Source organism: Canis lupus, chromosome 20, assembly GCF_011100685.1.
Source record: "Canis lupus familiaris isolate Mischka breed German Shepherd chromosome 20, alternate assembly UU_Cfam_GSD_1.0, whole genome shotgun sequence".
Taxonomy (NCBI): Eukaryota; Metazoa; Chordata; class Mammalia; order Carnivora; family Canidae; genus Canis; species Canis lupus.
The window spans coordinates 50,245,939-50,265,385 of NC_049241.1; the positions used below are offsets into that span (position 1 = coordinate 50,245,939).

The window sequence follows — 19,447 nt, forward strand, 5'->3', positions numbered from 1 at the left end:
ATAAAAATTCACGAAAATCTCCACATCCCAGCAGTACAGTACACACATACGTGCACACCTGGGGCCACAGGGCAAAATCACAAAAACACTCAGAACCCCACTGGACCCTAGGGCCTCAGTGAGGTTGGCCCAAGGTGTCAAACCAGGCTCTTTGCCCTCCCAGTGAGGTAGGTGAAGGGAGGTGTTAGGGTGAATTCCCCGTAACAATGGCAGTTACATGGCTGTTCGGCATAGATTAGCTCAAACTTCAAAAAAATCCCCTGAAGTTATTATAATTGGCCCAGGGTGAGAAAACCCTGGGCACAGATGAGTTAGGCACTAGCCCAGAATCACGGAGCCAATGAGCAGAACTTGTCTCCTTCTCTGCTGTCAGAGCTGTATCCTCACAGCGCTTAAAACTGCGCCTAGCAGGGACGCCTGGTGGCTCAGCGCTTGAGCGTTTGCCTTCGGCCCAGGGCGTGATCCCGGGAGTCCCGCATCGGGCTCCCGGCGTGGAGCCTGCTTCTCCCTCTCCCTGTGCCTCTCATTAATAAATTAAATCTTAAAAAAAAAAAAAAAAAAAAAAGTAAGAAAACCCTGCGCCTAGCACACGGTTAGCGCTCAGTAAAGGTTAGTTGAACAAATGAAGGAATCTCATCACTTCTACCTTTAATATCTCATTCCCACATTTCAGGTGGGAAAACCGGAGCCTCCAGGTGGATTCACAGGGCCCCCAAGTCCAGCCTCCCAGCGGGAACGGTCCACTCACTCTCCCCACCGCCCAGCTCTCTGGCGGTAATGGGGGTGGGACCTGGCCCGGTATGAGGCGGGACCAAGGTCTTTCTGCTTTCCTATTGGTGCTCCTCCATTTGGGGCGGGATCTCTCTAAACCCGCGTTCTTGATTTGCTGCTCCCTGGTGGCCCGTGACCTGGAAGCAATCTGGGTAAGATGGCGGCGCCCAGAGTTAAGACAGAGCCGGGCCGGAGTCCGCGGCTTGCCGCGTGAGTATGTAGGTCGCGCGTGGGGAAAGTGAGCTCGAGCTGCTGGGTCCAGGGGGTACCGGTTCTGGGCCGGCAGGGCGGGAGAGCGGCCCAGGGCGACGCAGCTGCAGGGTCAGGGCACCATGACCTTTTGAGGTGCGGGGCTGGGACGTGCTGGGAAAGGACGCTTTCAATGTACTCACGTCCCCACATCCCTAATCTCCTATTTGCAGATGAGACAGCTGAGGCCCAGAGAGGTTAAGGTCCTCTCCCGAAGTCACGCCGCTAGTTGGCAGCTAGGCTGGAATTCGAACCCACGTCAGTCCGTTTCTCCTAAGGAACCCAGAATCCTGACAGCCAGCCCAGAGCTGCTGTAAGTACTCCCTGCCATGGGGTTCAGACTTCTAGATCATAGACGTTTTGTAGAAATTTAGCTCTTCTCCCCCCTTCAACTGATACCTGTTAGGCACCTACCATATACCAGGCACTGTCCAGGTGCTGGAAACACAGCAATGAAGAAGACAGTCTCCGATCTCCTGGGGGAGCCAGGCGTTAAAAAAGTCAGGAGTGGAGGGAACAGGTGATTTCAGATGTTAATAATTGCTAGTAATTCATTCATCAGGGCGATAGGGGCTTTAAATTGGGAGTGGAGTTGTGGTCAGGGGAAGCCTCTCCTTTGAATATAGACCTGAGTGACCAGAGACAGGTGTGGACTGATCTGGGGGGAGAAATTTCCAAACAGAGGGAAAAGCAAATGCAAAGGCTCTGAAACTAGAATAAATTTAGCTTGTTTGAGAAACAGTGTAGCTAGAGCTGCCAGTAATGAGTTGAGTTTGGAGAAGGGGCACCTGGGTGGCTCAGTCGGTTAAGTATCTGCCTTCCGCTCAGGTCATGATCCTGAAGACCTGGGCTGGAGCTCCTGATTGGGCTCCCTGCTCCGTTGGGGGTTGGCTTCTCCCTTAGCTCCTCTCCCTGCTCATGTACTCTCTCTCAAATAAATAAATAAAATCTTTAAAAAAAAAAAAAGAAGAAGAGTTGAGTTTGGAGACCCTGACTGAGAGGTAGACCCGGACTGAATATTTTAAGTGTAACACTAGCAATTTCTAGTCAGAGAACACTGAATTTAGTTTACATTCTAAAAAGCTCCCTCTGGCCATGGCAGGGAGAATTGACTGGTGGGAAGGCTGGGTAGGTATTAAGGAAAGATCATGGATTGAGGTGGTGGCTTGCAGATGGAGAGAAATGGATGGATTTGAAGTACTCATCAGGACTACTTGGTGAATTGAATGAGGGACATAGTGGACTCAGAAATGACTCCTAGGTCTGTGGCCTGAATGACTAGGAATGGTGGTGTCATTGGGTAGGAGGGGAAGAACAATTTTATTTATTTATTTTTTTTTAATTTTTATTTATTTACGATAGCCACACACACACAGAGAGAGAGAGAGGCAGAGACACAGGCAGAGGGAGAAGCAGGCTCCATGCACCGGGAGCCCGATGTGGGATTCGATCCCGGGTCTCCAGGATCGCGCCCTGGGCCAAAGGCAGGCGCCAAACCACTGCGCCACCCAGGGATCCCGGAAGAACAATTTTAAGCAGAGATATCATTCTGAAGCAAATGAAGTTTGAGATGGCCAGGTAAATGCTTAACTGACTGAGCCACCCAGGTGCCCCTGGAATGCTTTAAAATGCTGATGCCTGGGCCCTACATTTTAGATACTTTGATTTATTATATACAGGGTATATGGCCTGAGCATAGGGATTTTTAAAAGCTCCCTAGATGATTCTAATATGAACAAAGTTTGAGAACCATTAGTGCTGCCTAAAATGATATAGAGAAGAGAGGAACAAATTGAAAGACACCTCAGACAAATCCAGAATGTGGGACTATTTGCAATTTTACTGCTCAAAGTGTGATTCCCAGACCAGCAGCAGCAGCATCATTTGGAAGCCTGTTGGATGTGTAAGGTCTTTAGCTCTACCCCAGACTTGCTGAACCAAAATCTTCATTTTAACAAGATCCTGGGTGATTTATCTGCATGTTCAAATTTGCAGACATTGCAAACTTTTTTTTTTTAAGATTTTATTTATTTATTTATGAGAGACCCAGAGAGAGAGGCAGAGACAGGCAGAGGGAGAAGCAGATGATATGGGACTCAATCCCAGGACCGTGGGATCATGAGCTGAAGGCAGAAGTTCAACTGCTGAGTCACCCAGGTGTCCCAGACATTGCAAACTTTATTTTTTTTTTTAAGATTTATTTATTTATTTATTCATGAGATATATATAGAGAGAAGCAGAGACATAGGCAGAGGGAGAAGCAGGCTCCATGCAGGGAGCCCGATGTGGGACTCGATCCTGGGACTCCAGGATCACGCCCTGGGCCGAAGGCCCGCGCTAAACCACTGAGCCACCCAGGGATCCTCCATTGCAAACTTTAAAGAAGGAAGTGGGTCTTGCTTATTGACTGAGAAAAAGCCTGGATTCTAGGAAAATCTAGAATGCCAAGAAAGTGGGAGGAGGGTCTCACCCATGGTGCATGTTTCTGAGAAATTGAGCAAAATGAGGCCTAAGAAATAATCATTGGCTTTGGTAAGTATAAAACACAAAAGGGAACTTTATAAATGATGTCAGTGAAATGGTTGGGGCAGCAGCCAAGCTTGAGAGGGTGAAGAAGCATAGTTTGTATATGTATATACCTCTTGGGAGAAGCTTTGCTGTGAAAAGTGCAGAGATGTGGAGCAAAACCTGGAGGGAGTCTCTGGGACAAGATGGGAGATGCTAGAGAAAGTTCAAATGGTAATAATAATCCAGACACTTCCCAGCTCATTTTGTGAAGTCAGCATTCCCCGATACCAAATCAGACACTCAAAGAAAACTACACACCATTATCTCTTATGAATATAGATGTAAAACTCCTTAACAAAATAACTAGCAGACCAAGTTTTCGCAACATACAAAAAGGATTATACACCATAACCAAGTGGAATTTGTCCAGAAATTGCAAGATTAGTTTAAAATCTGGAAATCAGTTAATGTAATATGTCATATTAATAGAATAAAAGACAAAAACTACATGATTGTTTCCATAGATGCAACAAAAAGTACTTCACAAAATCTGCTACCCTTTCTGATGAAAACCGTCAACATCTAGGTATAAAAAGGGATTTTTTTTTTTTAAGATTTGTATCTATTTATTCTAGAGAGAGAGAGAGCATGAGAGTGGGTGCAAGCTGGGGAAGGAGCAGAGGGAGAGGGACAAGCAGTCTCCACGCTGAGCACAGAGCCCAATGCAGGACTCAATCCCATGACCCTGAAATCAAGACTTGAGCTGAAATCAAGACTCAGATGCTAGACTGACTGAGCCACTCAGGCACCCCTAGAAGGGAATTTCTTTCACCTTATAAAGGCCATTTATGAAAAACTCACAGCTCACATCATACTTAATGATGAAAGACTGGATACATTTCCCCTAAGATCAAGAATAAGAAAAGGATATTTACTCTTGCCACTTCTTCTTCTTCTTCTTTTTTTTTTTTTAAGATTTTATTTATTTATTTGAGAGAGAGAGAGAGAACATGAGCAGGGGGTGAGGAGAGGGAGAAGGAGGCTCCCTGCTGACCAGGTAGCCCAACTTGGGGCTCAGTCCCAGGACCCTGAAATCATGACTTGAGCTGAAGGCAGATGTTTAACCAACCGAACCACCAGGAGCCTCTATTCCTGTGACTTCTATTTGACATTGTACTAGAGGTTCCAGCAAGGGCACTGGGGAAAGGAAAACACATCCAGTTTGGAAAGGAAGAGGTAAAACTATATTTGCACGTGATGTGATCTGGTATATAGAAAATCCTAAAGAATGCAGTAAAAAGCTATTAAAACTAATAAGTGAGTTCAACAAAGTTGCAGAATATAAGATCAATATATAAAAATAATTTGTGGGATCCCTGGGTGGCGCAGCGGTTTGGCGCCTGCCTTTGGCCCAGGGCGCGATCCTGGAGACCCGGGATCGAATCCCACATCGGGCTCCCGGTGCATGGAGCCTGCTTCTCCCTCTGCCTGTGTCTCTGCCTCTCTCTCTTTCTCTCTGTGTGACTATCATAAATAAAAAAAAAAAAAAAAAAAAGCCAGACCCTGTATCTAGTATGGAGGGTTTGTTTGTTTAAAATAAATAAATAAATAAAATAAAAATAAAAATAAAAATAATTTGTATTCCTATACGCTGACACTGAACAATGCAGAAATGAAATTAAGAAAACAATCCCATTTGTAATAGCTTCATAAAGAACGAGACATGAATAGGGGCTCCTGGCTGGTTCAGTTAGTAGAGCATGCAGTTCTTGATCTCAAGGGTTGTGAGTTCAAGCCCCATGTTGAGTGTAGAGATTACTTAAAAATAAATCTTAAAAAAAAAAGGAAATATAAATAAATTTAACAAAATAAGTAAAAGATTCATATGCTGCAAGCTATAAAATATTCTTAAGAGAAGTTAAAGATGATTTAAATAAATGGAGAGGTGGCCCATGTTCATGGATCAGAAGACTTAATATTATTAAGTCAAGTCTTATATTATTATTATTATTATATTCCTAAACTGACCTATAGACTCAATATAATCCCTATCAGAATCCCTCTGACTTTCTTCAGACATTGACAACTGATTCTAAAACTTATATGCAATAGCAAGGGACCCAGAATAGCCAAAACAATTTTGTAAAAAAAAGAACAGTTTGAAGACTTATAGTTCCTGATTTTAAAACTTAACAACAAAAAAAAAAAAATAAAAAAAATAAAAAAAAAAAAATAAAACTTAACAAAACTAGGGATGCCTGGGTGGCTCAGCGGTTTGGCGCATGCCTTTGGCCCAGGGCATGATCCGGGGTCCCAGGATTGAGTCCCACATCAGGCTCCCTGCATGAAGCCTGCTTCTCCCTCCACCTATGTCTCTGCCTCTCTCTCTCTCTCTGTGTCTCTCATGAATAAATAAATAAAATCTTTTTAAAAAAATAAATAAATAATAAAACTTACAAAACTTATAATAATCAAAATGGTGTGGTGCTGGCATAAGATCCAACATACAGATCAATGGAATTGGGAGCCCAGAATTAAGCCCTTACATTTATGGTCAATTGATTTTCAGCAAGAATGCCAAGACAAAAGAGTACACACTTATGATAAGCACTGAGTAATGTATAGAATTGTTGAATCACTATACTAATAGTTTAGTATTAGTTTCACTAGAAACTAATACAACTGTGTTAACTATACTGAAATTAAAATTTTAAAACTTAATTTTAAAAAAAGAATGCCAAGACAAAAAAAATGGGGGAAAGAACGGTCTCTTAAACTAATAGTACTAGGACAACTGGATATCCACTTGAAATGAGTACCTTTTTCACATCATACATAAAAATTCAAGGTGGATAATAGGACTAAATGTAAGAGCTAAGACTAGTAAACTCTTAGAAGAAAATATCAATAAATCTTTTTTTATTTTTTTAATTTAACTTAATTTTCTAATATTTTTTTAATTTTTATTTATTTATGATAGTCACAGAGAGAGAGAGAGAGAGAGAGAGAGAGGCAGAGACACAGGCAGAGGGAGAAGCAGGCTCCATGCACCGGGAGCCCGATGTGGAATTCGATCCCGGGTCTCCAGGATCGCGCCCTGGGCCAAAGGCAGGCACCAAACCGCTGCGCCACCCAGGGATCCCCAATAAATCTTTTTAAAAAATTTATATTATTTGAGAGAGAGGGAGAGCATGGGGGGAGGGGCAGAGGGAGAGGGAGGAGGAGTCCCAAGCAGACTCTACACTGAGCATGGAGCTTGATGCAGGGGCTCAGTCTTATGACCCTGAGACCATGACATGAGCCCAAACCAAGAGTCAGACACCTAACCAGCTACATCACCCAGGCACTCGAACATACCAGTTAGTATATGACCCTGGCCTCAGCACTGGTTTTTTAGATACAATATCAAGATCATAGCTATAAAGAAAAACATAAATTGAACATCATCAGAATAAGACTTGTGCTGGAAACAGGAACATCAAGAAAGTGAAAAGAGGACCCAAGGAATGGGAGAAAGTATTTGTAAATCACAAGGGTTAGTATCCAGAATATATAAAGAACTCTTACAACTCAGTGAATAAAAGGTAAGTGGCCCAATTTGTTAAATGGATAGAGGATCTAAACACACATTTTTCCAAAAAAGAAACCCGATGGCCGGGCAGCCCAGGTGGCTCAGCGGTTTAGTGCCGCCTTCAGCCCAGGGCGTGATCCTGGGGACCTGGGATCAAGTCCCATGTCGGGCTTCCAGCATGGAGTCTGCTTCTCCCTCTGCCTGTGTCTCTGCCTCTCTCTCTGTGTCTCTCATGAATAAACAAATAAAAATCTTTTTTAAAAAGTTAGGTTCTGGGGACGCCTGGGTGGCTCAGCGGTTAAAGCATCTGCCTTCAGCCCAGGGCGTGATCCTGGAGACTTGGGATCGAGTCCCACATCGGGCTTCCAGCATGGAGTCTGCTTCTCCCTCTGCCTGTGTCTCTGCCTCTCTATCTGTCTCTTGAATAAATAAATAAAATCTTAAAAAAAAAAAAAAGAAAGAAAGAAAGAAACCCAATGGCCAATAAGGACATGAAAAGATACTTGGCATCAATTTTTAGGGAAGTGCAAATCCAACCTTGAGATATCACTTCACACTCACTAGTGTGTCTAATCAATAAGACAACAGGGGCACCTGGGTGGCTCAGTGGTGATCCTGAGGTCCTGGGATCGAGTCCCGCATCAGGCTTACTGCAGGAAACATGCATCTCCCTCTGCCTATGCCTCTGCATCTCTGTGTGTGTGTGTCTCATGAATAAATAAATAAATAAATAAATTTAAAAAATAAAAAAGACAAAAGAATTGTCAAGGGTATAGAGAAATCGGAACCCTTATGTATTGCTGGGGAGAATATAAAATGGTGTGGCCACTTAGAGAACAGTTTGGCAGGGGCGCATGGCTATGTCGGTTGCTACACTCTTTTTTTTTTTAAGATTTTATGTATTTATTCATGATATAGAGAGAGAGGCAGAGACACAGGCAGAGGGAGAAGCAGGCTCCATGCCGGGAGCCCAACGCAGGACTCCATCCCAGGACTCCAGGATCATGCCCTGGGCCAAAGGCAGGCGCTGAACCACCCAGCCACCCAGCACGCGACTCTTGATCTGGGGTTCATGAGTTCAAGCCCCATGTTGGGTGTAGAGCCTACTTAAAAAAACAGTTCAGCGGTTCCTCAAAATGTTAGACATAGAATTACCATATGTCTCAGCAATTTGACTTCTATGTATATACCTAAGAGGTATGTAAACACCTGTTCACACAGAACTTCCACACAAGTGTTCATAGCAGCATTAGTCATAATAGTCAAAAGGTGGAAACAACCCCAAATGTCCATCAATTGATGAAGGGATAAACAAAACATAGTTATATTTGTATAATGGAATTTTTTGGCAATTAAAATGAACGAAGTCTGATACATGCTACAACATGGATAAACCTGAAACCCCTACTAGACTCCGTTTATATGAACTACCTAAAGTAGGCAAATTATAGAGACGGTAGGTTAGTGGTTGTCTGAGGGAAAATGAAAGGTACTGCTGATGGGTATAGGTTTTCTTTTTTGGGTAACAAGAACGTTCTAAAATCAGATTGCAGTAATAGTTGCATGACTCTTATTCTAAAAAAACATTGAATTGGGGCACCTGTGTGGCTCAGTTGGTTGAGTGTCTGCCTTTAGCTCAGGTCATGATCCCAGAATCCTGGGATCGAGCCCCACATCGGGCTCCCTGCTCAGCAGAGAGCCTCTCCTTCCCTCTGTGCTCTCTCTCACTTCTCTGTCACTATCTCTTTCTCTCAAATAAGTGAACAAAATCTTAAAAAAAGAAAAATTGAATTTTATCCTTGAAAAAGATGAATTACATGATATGTGAATAAAGCTGTTTTTTTGTTTTTTTGTTTTTTTTAAGCGTTTGGGTGGCTCAGTTGGTTAAGCCTGTGACTATTGTTTTGTTTTCTACTGAGGTCAGGATCTCAGAGTCATGAGATCGAGTCCAGAGTCGAGCTCTGCACTGGGCATGGAGCCTGCTTAAGTTTCTCTCCCTTTCCCTCTGCCCCTCCCCCTACTCATGTGCATGCTCTCTCTCTAAATTTAAAATAATTAAATCTTAAAAACACAAAAAAGATCCAGTAGGGAGGGGGACCATGGCAGGGGCAAATTCCTCAAGATACTGGAGTGTTTAGCCCCATAAAGTAGGGATGCTTGATTGTAACAGCGGTTTAAGTCCATCTTGCGGATGAGACCAATGGGGCTGGTGAGTTAGAACATGGTCTCTGCCCATGAGGGGTCTCATTTCTGTTAGCAGGTCGGCTTCCAGGCTGATGCTGTCTTTCCTCTCTTGGCCAGGTGGCTGTCTGACGAGCAGCGGCATGAGCTGGGCCCAAGCCATCCTGCTGGCCCGGGGCCTCTCTTGGGGCTGGGGAGGCATCTGTGGGGCTGCCCTCACTGGAGCCCCCTTCTCTCAGGTAACCACTGGCTGAACAGTTGTCTGGTCCCATCAGCTGGCCTATGTGGTCTGAGGGTCAGATGAACTGCCTTACTCATTTTAAGAAGTGCTGCTGCCCATGTGGGTAAGGGGGTTGAATTTGGAAATGATATAAGCTAAATAGATTCGAGTGGTGACTGTAAGTAACTCCTATATCCATTTGTAAAGATGTGAGCAGAACACTGAATTTCCATCCCTTCCCAGAGTGACCAGATGGCCCAAGCCCATCAACAGGCATAGACAGCAGCAACAGTGAGGGTGGCAGTAATGATAATAATCAGGCATACCTTGCTGTATTGTGCTTCATAGATAATGCGGATTTTTTTGGGTTTTGGGCTTTTACAAATTGAGGGTTTGTGGCAACCCTCCATTGAGCAAGTCTTTTGGGGCCATTTTCTGACATTTGCTCATTTCACATCTCTGTGTCACATTTTGGTAATTCTTGCAGTATTTCAAACCTCCTCATTATTATCATGTGTGTTATGGCGATCTGCAAGCAGCGATTATGACCTGCTGAGAGCTCAGATGCTGGTTAGCATTTTTAGCACTATTTTTTAGTTAAGGTACATACGTTTTTGTAGAGATAATGTTATTGCACACTTTTATAGACTACAGTATAGTGTAAACCTAACTTTTCTGATGCATTGGGAAGCCAAAAAACTCATATGACCCCTTTATTGTGATATTTGCTTTATTGTGGGGGTCTGGAACTGAACCCTCCATATTTCCAAGATGTGCCTGTGCCAGGCCCTGCTCTCTGGTGTTTATTTACATTATCTTGTTTGTGGTTGTGATGTCTCCCTTTCCTGTCTGATTTTTGACCTGTGCATCTACCACCTGTAGAATTAGTTGTGTACAATTTCATTTTAAATGGACACTTTTGGTAGGATACTATCCACACAGGGGTTAGCAAACATTTTCATAAAGAGTCAGATAGTAAATACTTTTGGTTTTACAAGCTACACAGTCTCTGTTAAAACTACTTAACTCTGCCAGTGTAGAGCAAAAACAACCCCAGGGACATAATGAATGTGCCTGGCTGTATTCTAAATACAACTTTATTGGGATCCCTGGGTGGCGCAGCAGTTTGGCGCCTGCCTTTGGCCCAGGGCGCAATCCTGGAGACCCGGGATTGAATCCCACGTCGGGGTCCCGGTGCATGGAGCCTGCTTCTCCCTCTGCCTGTGTCTCTGCTTCTCTCTCTCTCTGTGTGTGTGACTATCATAAATAAATAAAAATTAAAAAAAAAAAACATGAATGCCTTTAAAAAAATAAAAATAAAAAAATAAATACAACTTTATTGACAAAAGCAGGCAGCTGGCCATATTTGCCCCCCCAGCAGCCTCCACTCCCCACCCTGGGGAACAAGGTCTGCTTGACCCAAGGGAAACACCATCATAACAGATGGGGAAACTGAGGCCTGAGCAGTGAAATGAGATGTGGGCGCCACCTAGCAGAGGACAGTCAAGCCAAGATTCCCGCGGACTCCAAAGTCTGCATTTTTTTTTTTTAAGATTTTATTTATTTATTCATGAGAGACACAGAGAGAGAGAGAGTGGCAGAGACACAGGCAGAGGGAAAAGCAGGCTCCATGCAGGGAGCCTGACATGGGACTCGATCCTGGGTCTCCAGGATCACACCCTGGGCTGAACGTGGCGCTAAACCGCTGAGCCACCCGGGCTGCCCTGCATTTTCTTTTTTCTTTTTTTCTCTTCTTTTTTTTTTTTTGCATTTTCTTTTTTAAACTCAGTTATTGAGATATATCTTTTGAATAGATAACCTGGTTAGTTACAGTGGGCAGTTCAAATAATTCTAGGGCTACACCATGACAAGATTCTGTCCCTCTTTTGCTTGGTCACCACTTAACTCCCCTCTCTCAAGGCAAGAGATGTTTATAGGAGCATTTCCTGTAGATGCATTTCCTCCCAGAGATAGTTTACAGGAGCAAAAAAATGTATATACCCACAGTCAACTCTCATTATCCACAGTAGTTAGTTTTATAAAGTGGCCGCATACCCTGAATTAGTGGATACCCAACTACTGCTTCCAGGGAAATAAGGGGTAGGCTCCTGTGAGCCTCTGCTCACATAATCATCAGCCAGTCAATACAAACCTGTGTGTGTGTGGGGGGGGGGGTGTATGTTTCTGTTTAAATACATCTTATTTGATATGTATCGTTGATTCATGAACATTGAACTCCCAGCCACCAGCACTATAACTCATGCCTGAATGAAGCTCATCTACCCCGTGTTATTTTCTCTATAAAGAGTAGCAGAGCCTTCTTGCAGGGAAGAACACTAATCAGTCCTTCAGCAGTATGCTTGGGGGCCATTTTAGCGAAATCCACCAACAAAAAGATGTGAAAAACATAGACTAAATAAAATCTCTAAGAGGACACTTGTTGACAGCATGTGAGCCAAAACAAGAAGGCCAAGCGTTGCCTTTTTCGATCTCAGTTAGGAATGAACAGGGCTTGGGCGACTCAAATTGTTCAGTGCCCTGCATGTGTCTTCGAGTGACCAGGAAAGTGTTAAGAGTATTGACTCTTAGATTACAAATCATTTGTTAGCAAGTTGGTAAATTTGCAACTAATGAATCCACAAATAATGAAGACCTATTGTATATATAAGGTGGTGAGGTTTTCTTACACCTCTGGGAACTTATTCTACACATCGTGTCACACGTCGCTTTTTTTTTGTTTGTTTCATGATATACCTTGGACTTGGTACTGGGTCACACACAAGACCCTCCTCAGGGGCTCTCATAGATGCAGGGGCTCCTTGTCCAGGTTCATGGCCATTTGCTGAACCATTTCCTTGCTGATGCACATTGGGACCGTTTCCACTGCTACAGTGGACATACAGAAGTCATTTGGCACAGGTTTGTTTAGACCTGTCAGATTTACAAACCAGACACAGGGTCACTGCCTCAGAGGGTGTGTGTTTGTCCTGGTGATTGTGGCCAAGTGGCCTCCACTTGAAACCAAGTGGTTTCACTGTTGTTTTCTCACACTTTGTAACGGTGACTAATCTTAGGCTTGGAACCACAGTACCACACTTCCCCAGAGGCACTTAGGGATGCCCATTGGCATGTCCTCCAGGAGAGAGCCAGCCTGGGAGTCCTCCCCGGGGCCCTGGGAGGTGCCAGATCCCAGCAGCGATTTTCTGTCCCCAGGCACCTCTCTGGGCCCCACGGGGCCTCCACCGCAGCGCAATCGCCTGTAACTCTGACTCATGGCTGGTCCCTCCCTCGCCTGAGCCCCCGAAGGGACCCCCGAAGGCCCTGGCCCCCCACGAGGAGCTGTTTACACAGGCACTGGGAGGCACGCGGGACAAGGCGAACTTTGTGCGGGCTGTGCAGAACTTTGGGCAGCATAACGTGTACAAGCGGGGCCACGTGGACTTCATCTACCTGGCCCTGCGCAAGATGCGGGAGTACGGCGTCGAGCGAGACCTGGCCGTCTACAACCTGCTGCTTGACGTCTTCCCCAAGGAGGTCTTCCGGCCTCGAAGCATCTTCCAGACCATGTTCATCCACTATCCTCGGCAGCAGGAGTGTGGAATTGCTGTCCTAGAACAAATGGAGAGCCATGGTGAGGCCAGCAGGCTCAGGGGTGGGGAGTGTGTTACTTCCTTCTCCCAGGCCTTGGGCCCCTTCACCACTCCATGGCTTTGACTTGTCTTTTCTCTCTCCATCTGTCTGTTTGGCTGGGCTGACCCTCCTCCCCCTCCCTCATCTCTCCTGTTTCTCATGTCTTTCCTGTCTCCTTCTGACTTTTCCTTTCAATTCTAATTCTGTTCCCCCTTGTCATCCATCCCCTGCCTTCAATTCTTCCTGTCTCTGGTTCTTTCCATCTGGCCCTACTCCCAATTCCTTCTTGGTCCTGGTTCCTCTGCCCCTCTCCATATCCCATGTCTCTGTCTCCTCTTCTCCCTTCTGCCTAATGCAGGTGTGATGCCCAACAAGGAGACCGAGTTTCTACTGCTTCAGATATTTGGACGTAAGAGTTACCCTATGCTCAAGTTCATACGCATGAAGCTCTGGTTCTCCCGCTTCAAGAATATCAACCCTTTCCCTGTGCCCCGGGACCTGCCCCAGGACCCTGTGGACCTGGCCAAGCTGGGCCTGCGGCACATGGAGCCCAACCTCAACGCCACAGTCACCATTTACCAGGTACCCACCCCTGTCCCACACCTGCGGCCACAGCCACACTCCCAGGCTGGGTGGGCTCCCTCACTCACCCTGAGTGATTGTGGTGAAACATGAGCCCTCACCAAAGTCCCCTGGCCCTCACTCCTCACTGCAGCTTCACCTCTGACCTCTGCTCCTACCTTTCTCCCCACAGTCTATATCTGGGCATCTGTCTTCCTTTCTGGTCCTCAAGCCTTCCTTTTTTTTTTTTTTTTTTTTTAAGATTTTATTAATTTTTCTTTCTTTGAGGGTGGTTAGGAGAGGGGGAGGGGGAGAACCTTAAGCAGACTCCATGCTGAGCAGGGAACCTGACACGGGGCTTGATCCTACAACCCCAAGATCATGACCTGAGCCAAAATCAAGAGTTGACACTTCGACTGAGCCACCCAGGCATCCTGGTTCTCAAGCATTCTAGCCTTAGTGCTCACGGCTCCCTCTGCCGGGAACATCCCTCCCCAGGACTTCATGTTCTTCCAGTCTCAGCTATGCCATCCCTTCCTCAGGATCCCCTTCCTGACCACCCTGGCTGGGGCACTGGGTGCCTGGCTTGGTTGCTCATTCTCCATGACTCAGTTTCCCCTGTGTCTCCCAAGGCTCAGCACAGGGTCTGGCACAAAGCTGAGCTCAGCAGCTGTTTGTTGAATGACTAAATGAAATAGTCCACATACACATACACACACCCAGTGTCCTAGGGGCCCCACTCATACCAGACCACATGGAGGATCCTGTGGTCCTGGAGGCTGACACTAGATAACAGACAGTTTCTCTCAGAGCTTCTGGTTCAGAGATGGAGCACTGAGGGCTGTGGGAGCCCAGAAGAGACAGAAGGAAGGGGTTCCTGGAGGAGGTGAGGGCGAGCTGCACTTGGGCGGGACAAGAGAGGCAAGGAGAGCATTCTGGAATGGGGAGGAACGGGGAGCAGCATGGGCTTGGGTTCAGAGGACAGCTGGGGGATGCAAAAAGGGCTTCCTCTAGCCAGTGCTGGGGGTCGGGGTGGGGGAAAAGGGGCATGGAGCCACCAGGCTAAAGAGTGTGGTTTGAAACTGTTGGTGGGGAGGGAACCACCGGGAAGTTTTAAGAAGAGGAAGGACTGGGTGGGAGCCATGTTTCTGGAAGGAGTTTGGGTTTTGGAAGCACCTTCTGGTGGTCACATGGATGGTATTTGATGGGGGGCAGGGGTAGGGGTGGGCAGAGGACCTGAGGGATTAGGACAGTGGGTAATGTGATGTCCAGGAGAGAAAGGACAGAGGGACAGAGACTTGGCCTGGAGCATAATGCAGAGGAAAGGTAGTCTTTAACTCATTTTTTCATTTTGAAAAGTAAAGCATTAGAAACCAAACTGTACTCAAGAACACACAATGAAGACTCCTCTCGTAGTCTGGCCCCTCAGTCCCCAGGCTCCTTCCCCAGACATGACCAGGTCTATGTCTCCTTCCAAAGAGATCCTATGCATTTGCAAATAGTTATATTCTTTGTATGTATTCTTATCTCCCCTAATTATGAAAAGTACATACAGAAAGATTGGAAACATGGTAAAATGATCACCAGCACCACCTAGATTTAGAATGGGAACAATCCAAGACCCCATCAAGAGGGCATTGTCTATGAAGATTATTACACCTCAGTCAAATTGGTTAAAAAAAAAAAAAAGGTGAAAAGTTGAAGTTCATTCAGTGGTACATTAAGCTTCTTCAGTGTGAAGGGAGGGGAAATAAATGTGTACCTGTTTGCCTATTTTCAGAAAAATAAATAATGCAAAGATAAATCTGAAGTGGATAGAAACAATTATCTCTGGGCTCGTGGAGGAGATAGGTAGAACAGGAGTGGAAGAGAGACATCTATTTAATATGGATTGACTTTTAAACTATGAAAATGTTTTAGTGTATTTTTTTAAATCAAAATGGGGAGGGAATTCCACCAAAATTGAAACAGACAAAAACAAATAGAAAACTTCTTCCAAGTCTGTTGTCCAACTGCCCATCCTTAGTAGCTTCTGTTCTAAGAACAAACATATGTATAGAGAAATCCTAAGCTTAATCTCATAGCGTTACGGTTAGCAGTAATATCAAAACTATTTCTGTAGTTTGATGGATAAGTAAGTGCATTACTGTTGATAGGAACCAAGATTTCTAGTGTGAGAAAAAGAGAGATAAAAATATACAAAGAAATGTTAAAGAAGAAAAAAAGAGAACTCCATAGTGTGAAATTATTTTTCACAGTGTGAAATTTATTTATTTATTTATTTATTTATTTATTTATTTATTTATTTATTTATTTATTTATTTATTTATTTTTTCATGGTGTGAAATTTAAAATGAAAAAATCAGTATTGGGGCACCTGAGTAGTTCAGTCGGTTAAGTGTCTGACTCTTGATTTCAGCTCAGGTTATGATCTCAGGGTTCTGAGATCAAACTCCATGTCAGGCTCTGAGCTGGGTATGTGAAGCCTGTTTAAAATTCTCTCTCTCCCTCACCCCTCTCACTCCCCCACCCCGCCCTGCACATGCTCTCTTTCTTCCTAAGAAAAAGAAAAAAAAAAAAAGTATAGGTGCCTGAGTAGCTCAGTTGGTTAAGCGTCCAACTCTTGAACTCAGCTCAGGTCTTCACCTCAGGGTTGTGAGTTCAAGCCCCGTGTTTGGCTCCACAGTGGGTGTGGAGCCTACTTTAAAAAAAAAAATCGGGGGCAGCCCGGGTGGCTCAGTGGTTTAGCGCCGCCTTCAGCCCAGGGTGTGTGATCCTGGAGGCCCAGGATCGAGTTCCAGTCGGGCTCCCTGCATGGAGCCTGCTTCTGTCTCTGCCTCTCTCTCTGTCTCTCTCTCTCTCTCTCATGAATAAATAAATAAATTTTTAAAAAATCAGTATAATTATATTACTCAGTAAAAAGGCCCAGGAGCAAAACATACTTTTTCCTTCTCTAAGAAACTGATACTTTATTTATTTATTTATTAAGATTTAAATTTATTTATTCATGAGAGACACAGAGAGAGAGAGAGAGAGGCAGAGACACAGGCGGAGGGAGAAGCAGGCTCCATGCAGGTTGCCCAATGTGGGACTCATCCCAGGACTCCAGGATCACGCCCTGAGCCAAAGATAGGCGCTGAACCGCTGAGCCACCCAGGCATCCCAAAACTGATACTTTAAAAATGTTTCTCTAGTAGCACAGATGTACACATATTCTCCACCTTGCCTTTTGCTGTTTTCCCTTAAGAGTATGACTGGGAGCCCGTTCTATGACTATACCCATTGACTCACCTCAGTTTTTTTTAACTTGGTGGATGATCGTTGTCTACTCTCAGACATTTCAATTAAAGAATATATGCATTTTTAAAATTAAATTTCATTTGGTTTGGTTTTTGAATCACGGCAGTATATAAACTCAGAAAGATATAAAAAAGATTTTCTTTCCTCCCTGTTTTCTACAGAGGCAAAAACTGAGTTGCTCCTGTGTCTCCTTCTTGGAGTATACTGTACATGTGAAATTATTCTTTTTAAAACTTCACAGTAAGCATGGAGCATTTACTATGTGCCAGGCACTGTTCTCAGCATTTTAGAACCATCTAAATTAAGTGCTGTTATCCTCATTTTGCATCTGGAAAAACAGGCACACAGGTACACTGACTTGACCTCAGTCACAATGGCAGTGGCAGATCCCGGATTTTAGCACAGGTAGGCAGACTCCAGGGTTCCCTCTGTGTGCACATCTGAAATGTCCGCAGCTAATGCCAAATTGGATCAAAGTAAGGAAGGGATGGGCTTGAGGGATGGGTAGGAGTCCCAAAGGAGCCCTGAATTCACGAGCTGGGAGTCACAAGCTTCCACCCCTACTCCTCCTTGCAGATGCCTTCTTCCAAAGACTCCACAGGTGCAGCAGATCCCACCGAGCCCCACATTGTAGGTAAGGCTCTGGCATGAGGTGGCTGGATTCTCACCAGGCCTGCTGGGTGGGCTCCCTAGGCCTTTGGGCAGAGCCCATCAGCCAGGGCCCCCTGGCCATATGTGTCTCCACACCAGGAATCCAGACTCCTGATCAGCAGGCTGCCCTGGCCCACCACAACCCAGCCCGGCCTATCTTCGTCGAGGGCCCCTTTTCCCTTTGGCTCCGAGACAAATGTGTCTATTATCACATCCTCAGAGCTGACTTGCTGCCTCCTGAGGAGAGGGTAAGGGCCCAAAGCATGCATAGGGGGCATCACCCCAAGGGCTCCTCTGAGGAGGGCTCCTTGAGGTCTCAGAGGTGCAGGTGAAAGGGGTAGGGATAGCTCCTGGTTTGGGGAGGTAGGCTGCAAATCCTGAGCCTCTGACCCTGCTGTACCTGCCTCCCTGGGGTAGGAAGTGGAGGAAATTCCGGAGGAATGGAATCTCTACTACCCAATGCAGCTAGACCTGGACTACGGAAGGAGTGGCTGGGATGACTACGAGTTTGACATCCATGAAGGTAAAACTGGGATGGGCAGTGTTCCAAACATTGGACAGGATGAGGCCTCTGGGGTGGAAGGGTGGCACCCAGGCTGATACCCAGAGCAGTTGCCACATGCAGACCCAGTAGATGTCCAAGCACACACACACACACACACACACACACACCACTCCCCAGGGGCTCCAGGCCTGTCAGCCCTTGGTCATAGAACATCTCTGTGCTGGCTACTGAGTATGACCAGGACAGGCCAAGTCCATGCCCTTGAGCAGCTCTGGGCCATAGGGAAACAGGCAAGTTAAGTTATATTCTTGGGGCCTCAGGGGAGGAGCACACCACCCAGCATCGGGTGGGATGCAGGGAGGACTTCTTGGTGGAAGGCTGAAGAACCAGGAGGCATCACTCAGGTGAAGCATGGGATTGGCAGTCTAGGCAGAGGGGATATCTTGTGCAAAAGCTTTGACGCACAAGAAACATCCCACCTGTGGCCTAGAAGGGGTGCAGGCATGGGGATGCTCCTCCAATCCACACTGAACAAACTCTGAGCACCTGTTTCTTCCAACAGTGGAGGAAGGCCCTGTCTTCGCCATATGCATGGCGGGTGCCCACGACCAAGCCACGCTGGCCAAGTGGATCCAGGGCTTACAGGAGACCAACCCAGCCCTGGCCCAGATCCCTGTGGTCTTCCGCCTGGCAGGGTCCACCGGGGAGCTCCTGGGGTCATCCTCGGGGCTGGAGGATCCGCCCCCGCCCCCACCAGAGGGCCAGGAAGGAGAGGAAGACAATCAGCAGCGGCAGCAGCAGGGCCAAAGCTGAGCTTGGGCTGTCACCAGCACAAGCTGTGGACTGGTGTGATAGCATGAGATGCCTTTTGAGTGTACAGCAAATAAAAGTTTTCCGTCTTGGGGCTGCCCTCTCTCTTCTCTAGCAGCGTGGCGTCTCTGTCCCTTTAATGCCTGGTGGCCTGGCTTTTCAAGGGATCTGCGGCATCCTGGACGGACAGATCGGACCCAGGCTTTCCCTCTGCCTTCACCTGACAGCGCCTACCCTTCCCGTCATCCCCAGGATGCATTCAGGATGAGGCGTGGCGAGGGGAGCCCCTACGTCCCAGGGTCTACACGTCCATCTAGGTCTTTCTTCCCGAGGCAGGCCTCAAACCTCAGCCCCTCTCTCGGTCTCAGCAAAGTCAAAAAGTTTAACCGAGAAAAAGAGTAGAAGAATGGGTTGGTGCGAGCGCTTGCGCGCATGCGCAGTTTCTGCTCTCGGTCTCCTCTTGGCGCCGTGGGGCAGTGAAAGTCCGTGA

The 19,447-nt window shown here is 46.0% G+C and overlaps 1 protein-coding gene across 4 annotated transcripts; it reads left to right on the top strand.

The window, feature by feature from the left end:
* The first annotated feature begins 832 nt into the window (after nt 1-832).
* ECSIT (ECSIT signaling integrator) lies at nt 833-19,071 on the top strand. Of its 4 annotated transcripts, none has more exons than XM_038567196.1 (9): nt 833-981; nt 1,194-1,333; nt 9,401-9,519; nt 12,714-13,131; nt 13,489-13,712; nt 17,568-17,625; nt 17,742-17,890; nt 18,060-18,165; nt 18,710-19,071. In XM_038567196.1, the coding sequence occupies exons 3-9, from the start codon at nt 9,424-9,426 to the stop codon at nt 18,958-18,960; spliced, it is 1,302 nt and encodes a 433-aa protein (XP_038423124.1). In that variant the 5' UTR covers nt 833-981; nt 1,194-1,333; nt 9,401-9,423; the 3' UTR covers nt 18,961-19,071. The 4 variants fall into 4 exon arrangements, with proteins under 4 accessions (XP_038423124.1, XP_038423126.1, XP_038423125.1 ...); XM_038567198.1 differs by having other exon boundaries at nt 909-989; XM_038567197.1 differs by having other exon boundaries at nt 966-1,092.
* The last annotated feature ends 376 nt before the right edge of the window (nt 19,072-19,447 follow it).

Coding starts and splice junctions, on each gene's coding strand:
- ECSIT (XM_038567196.1), top strand. CDS start 9,424: ATGAGCTGGGCCCAAGCCATCCTGCTGGCCCGGGGCCTCTCTTGGGGC. Junction 13,713..17,567: donor CCACAGTCACCATTTACCAG/GTACCCACCCCT, acceptor TCCTCCTTGCAG/ATGCCTTCTTCCAAAGACTC. Junction 18,166..18,709: donor CGAGTTTGACATCCATGAAG/GTAAAACTGGGA, acceptor TTCTTCCAACAG/TGGAGGAAGGCCCTGTCTTC.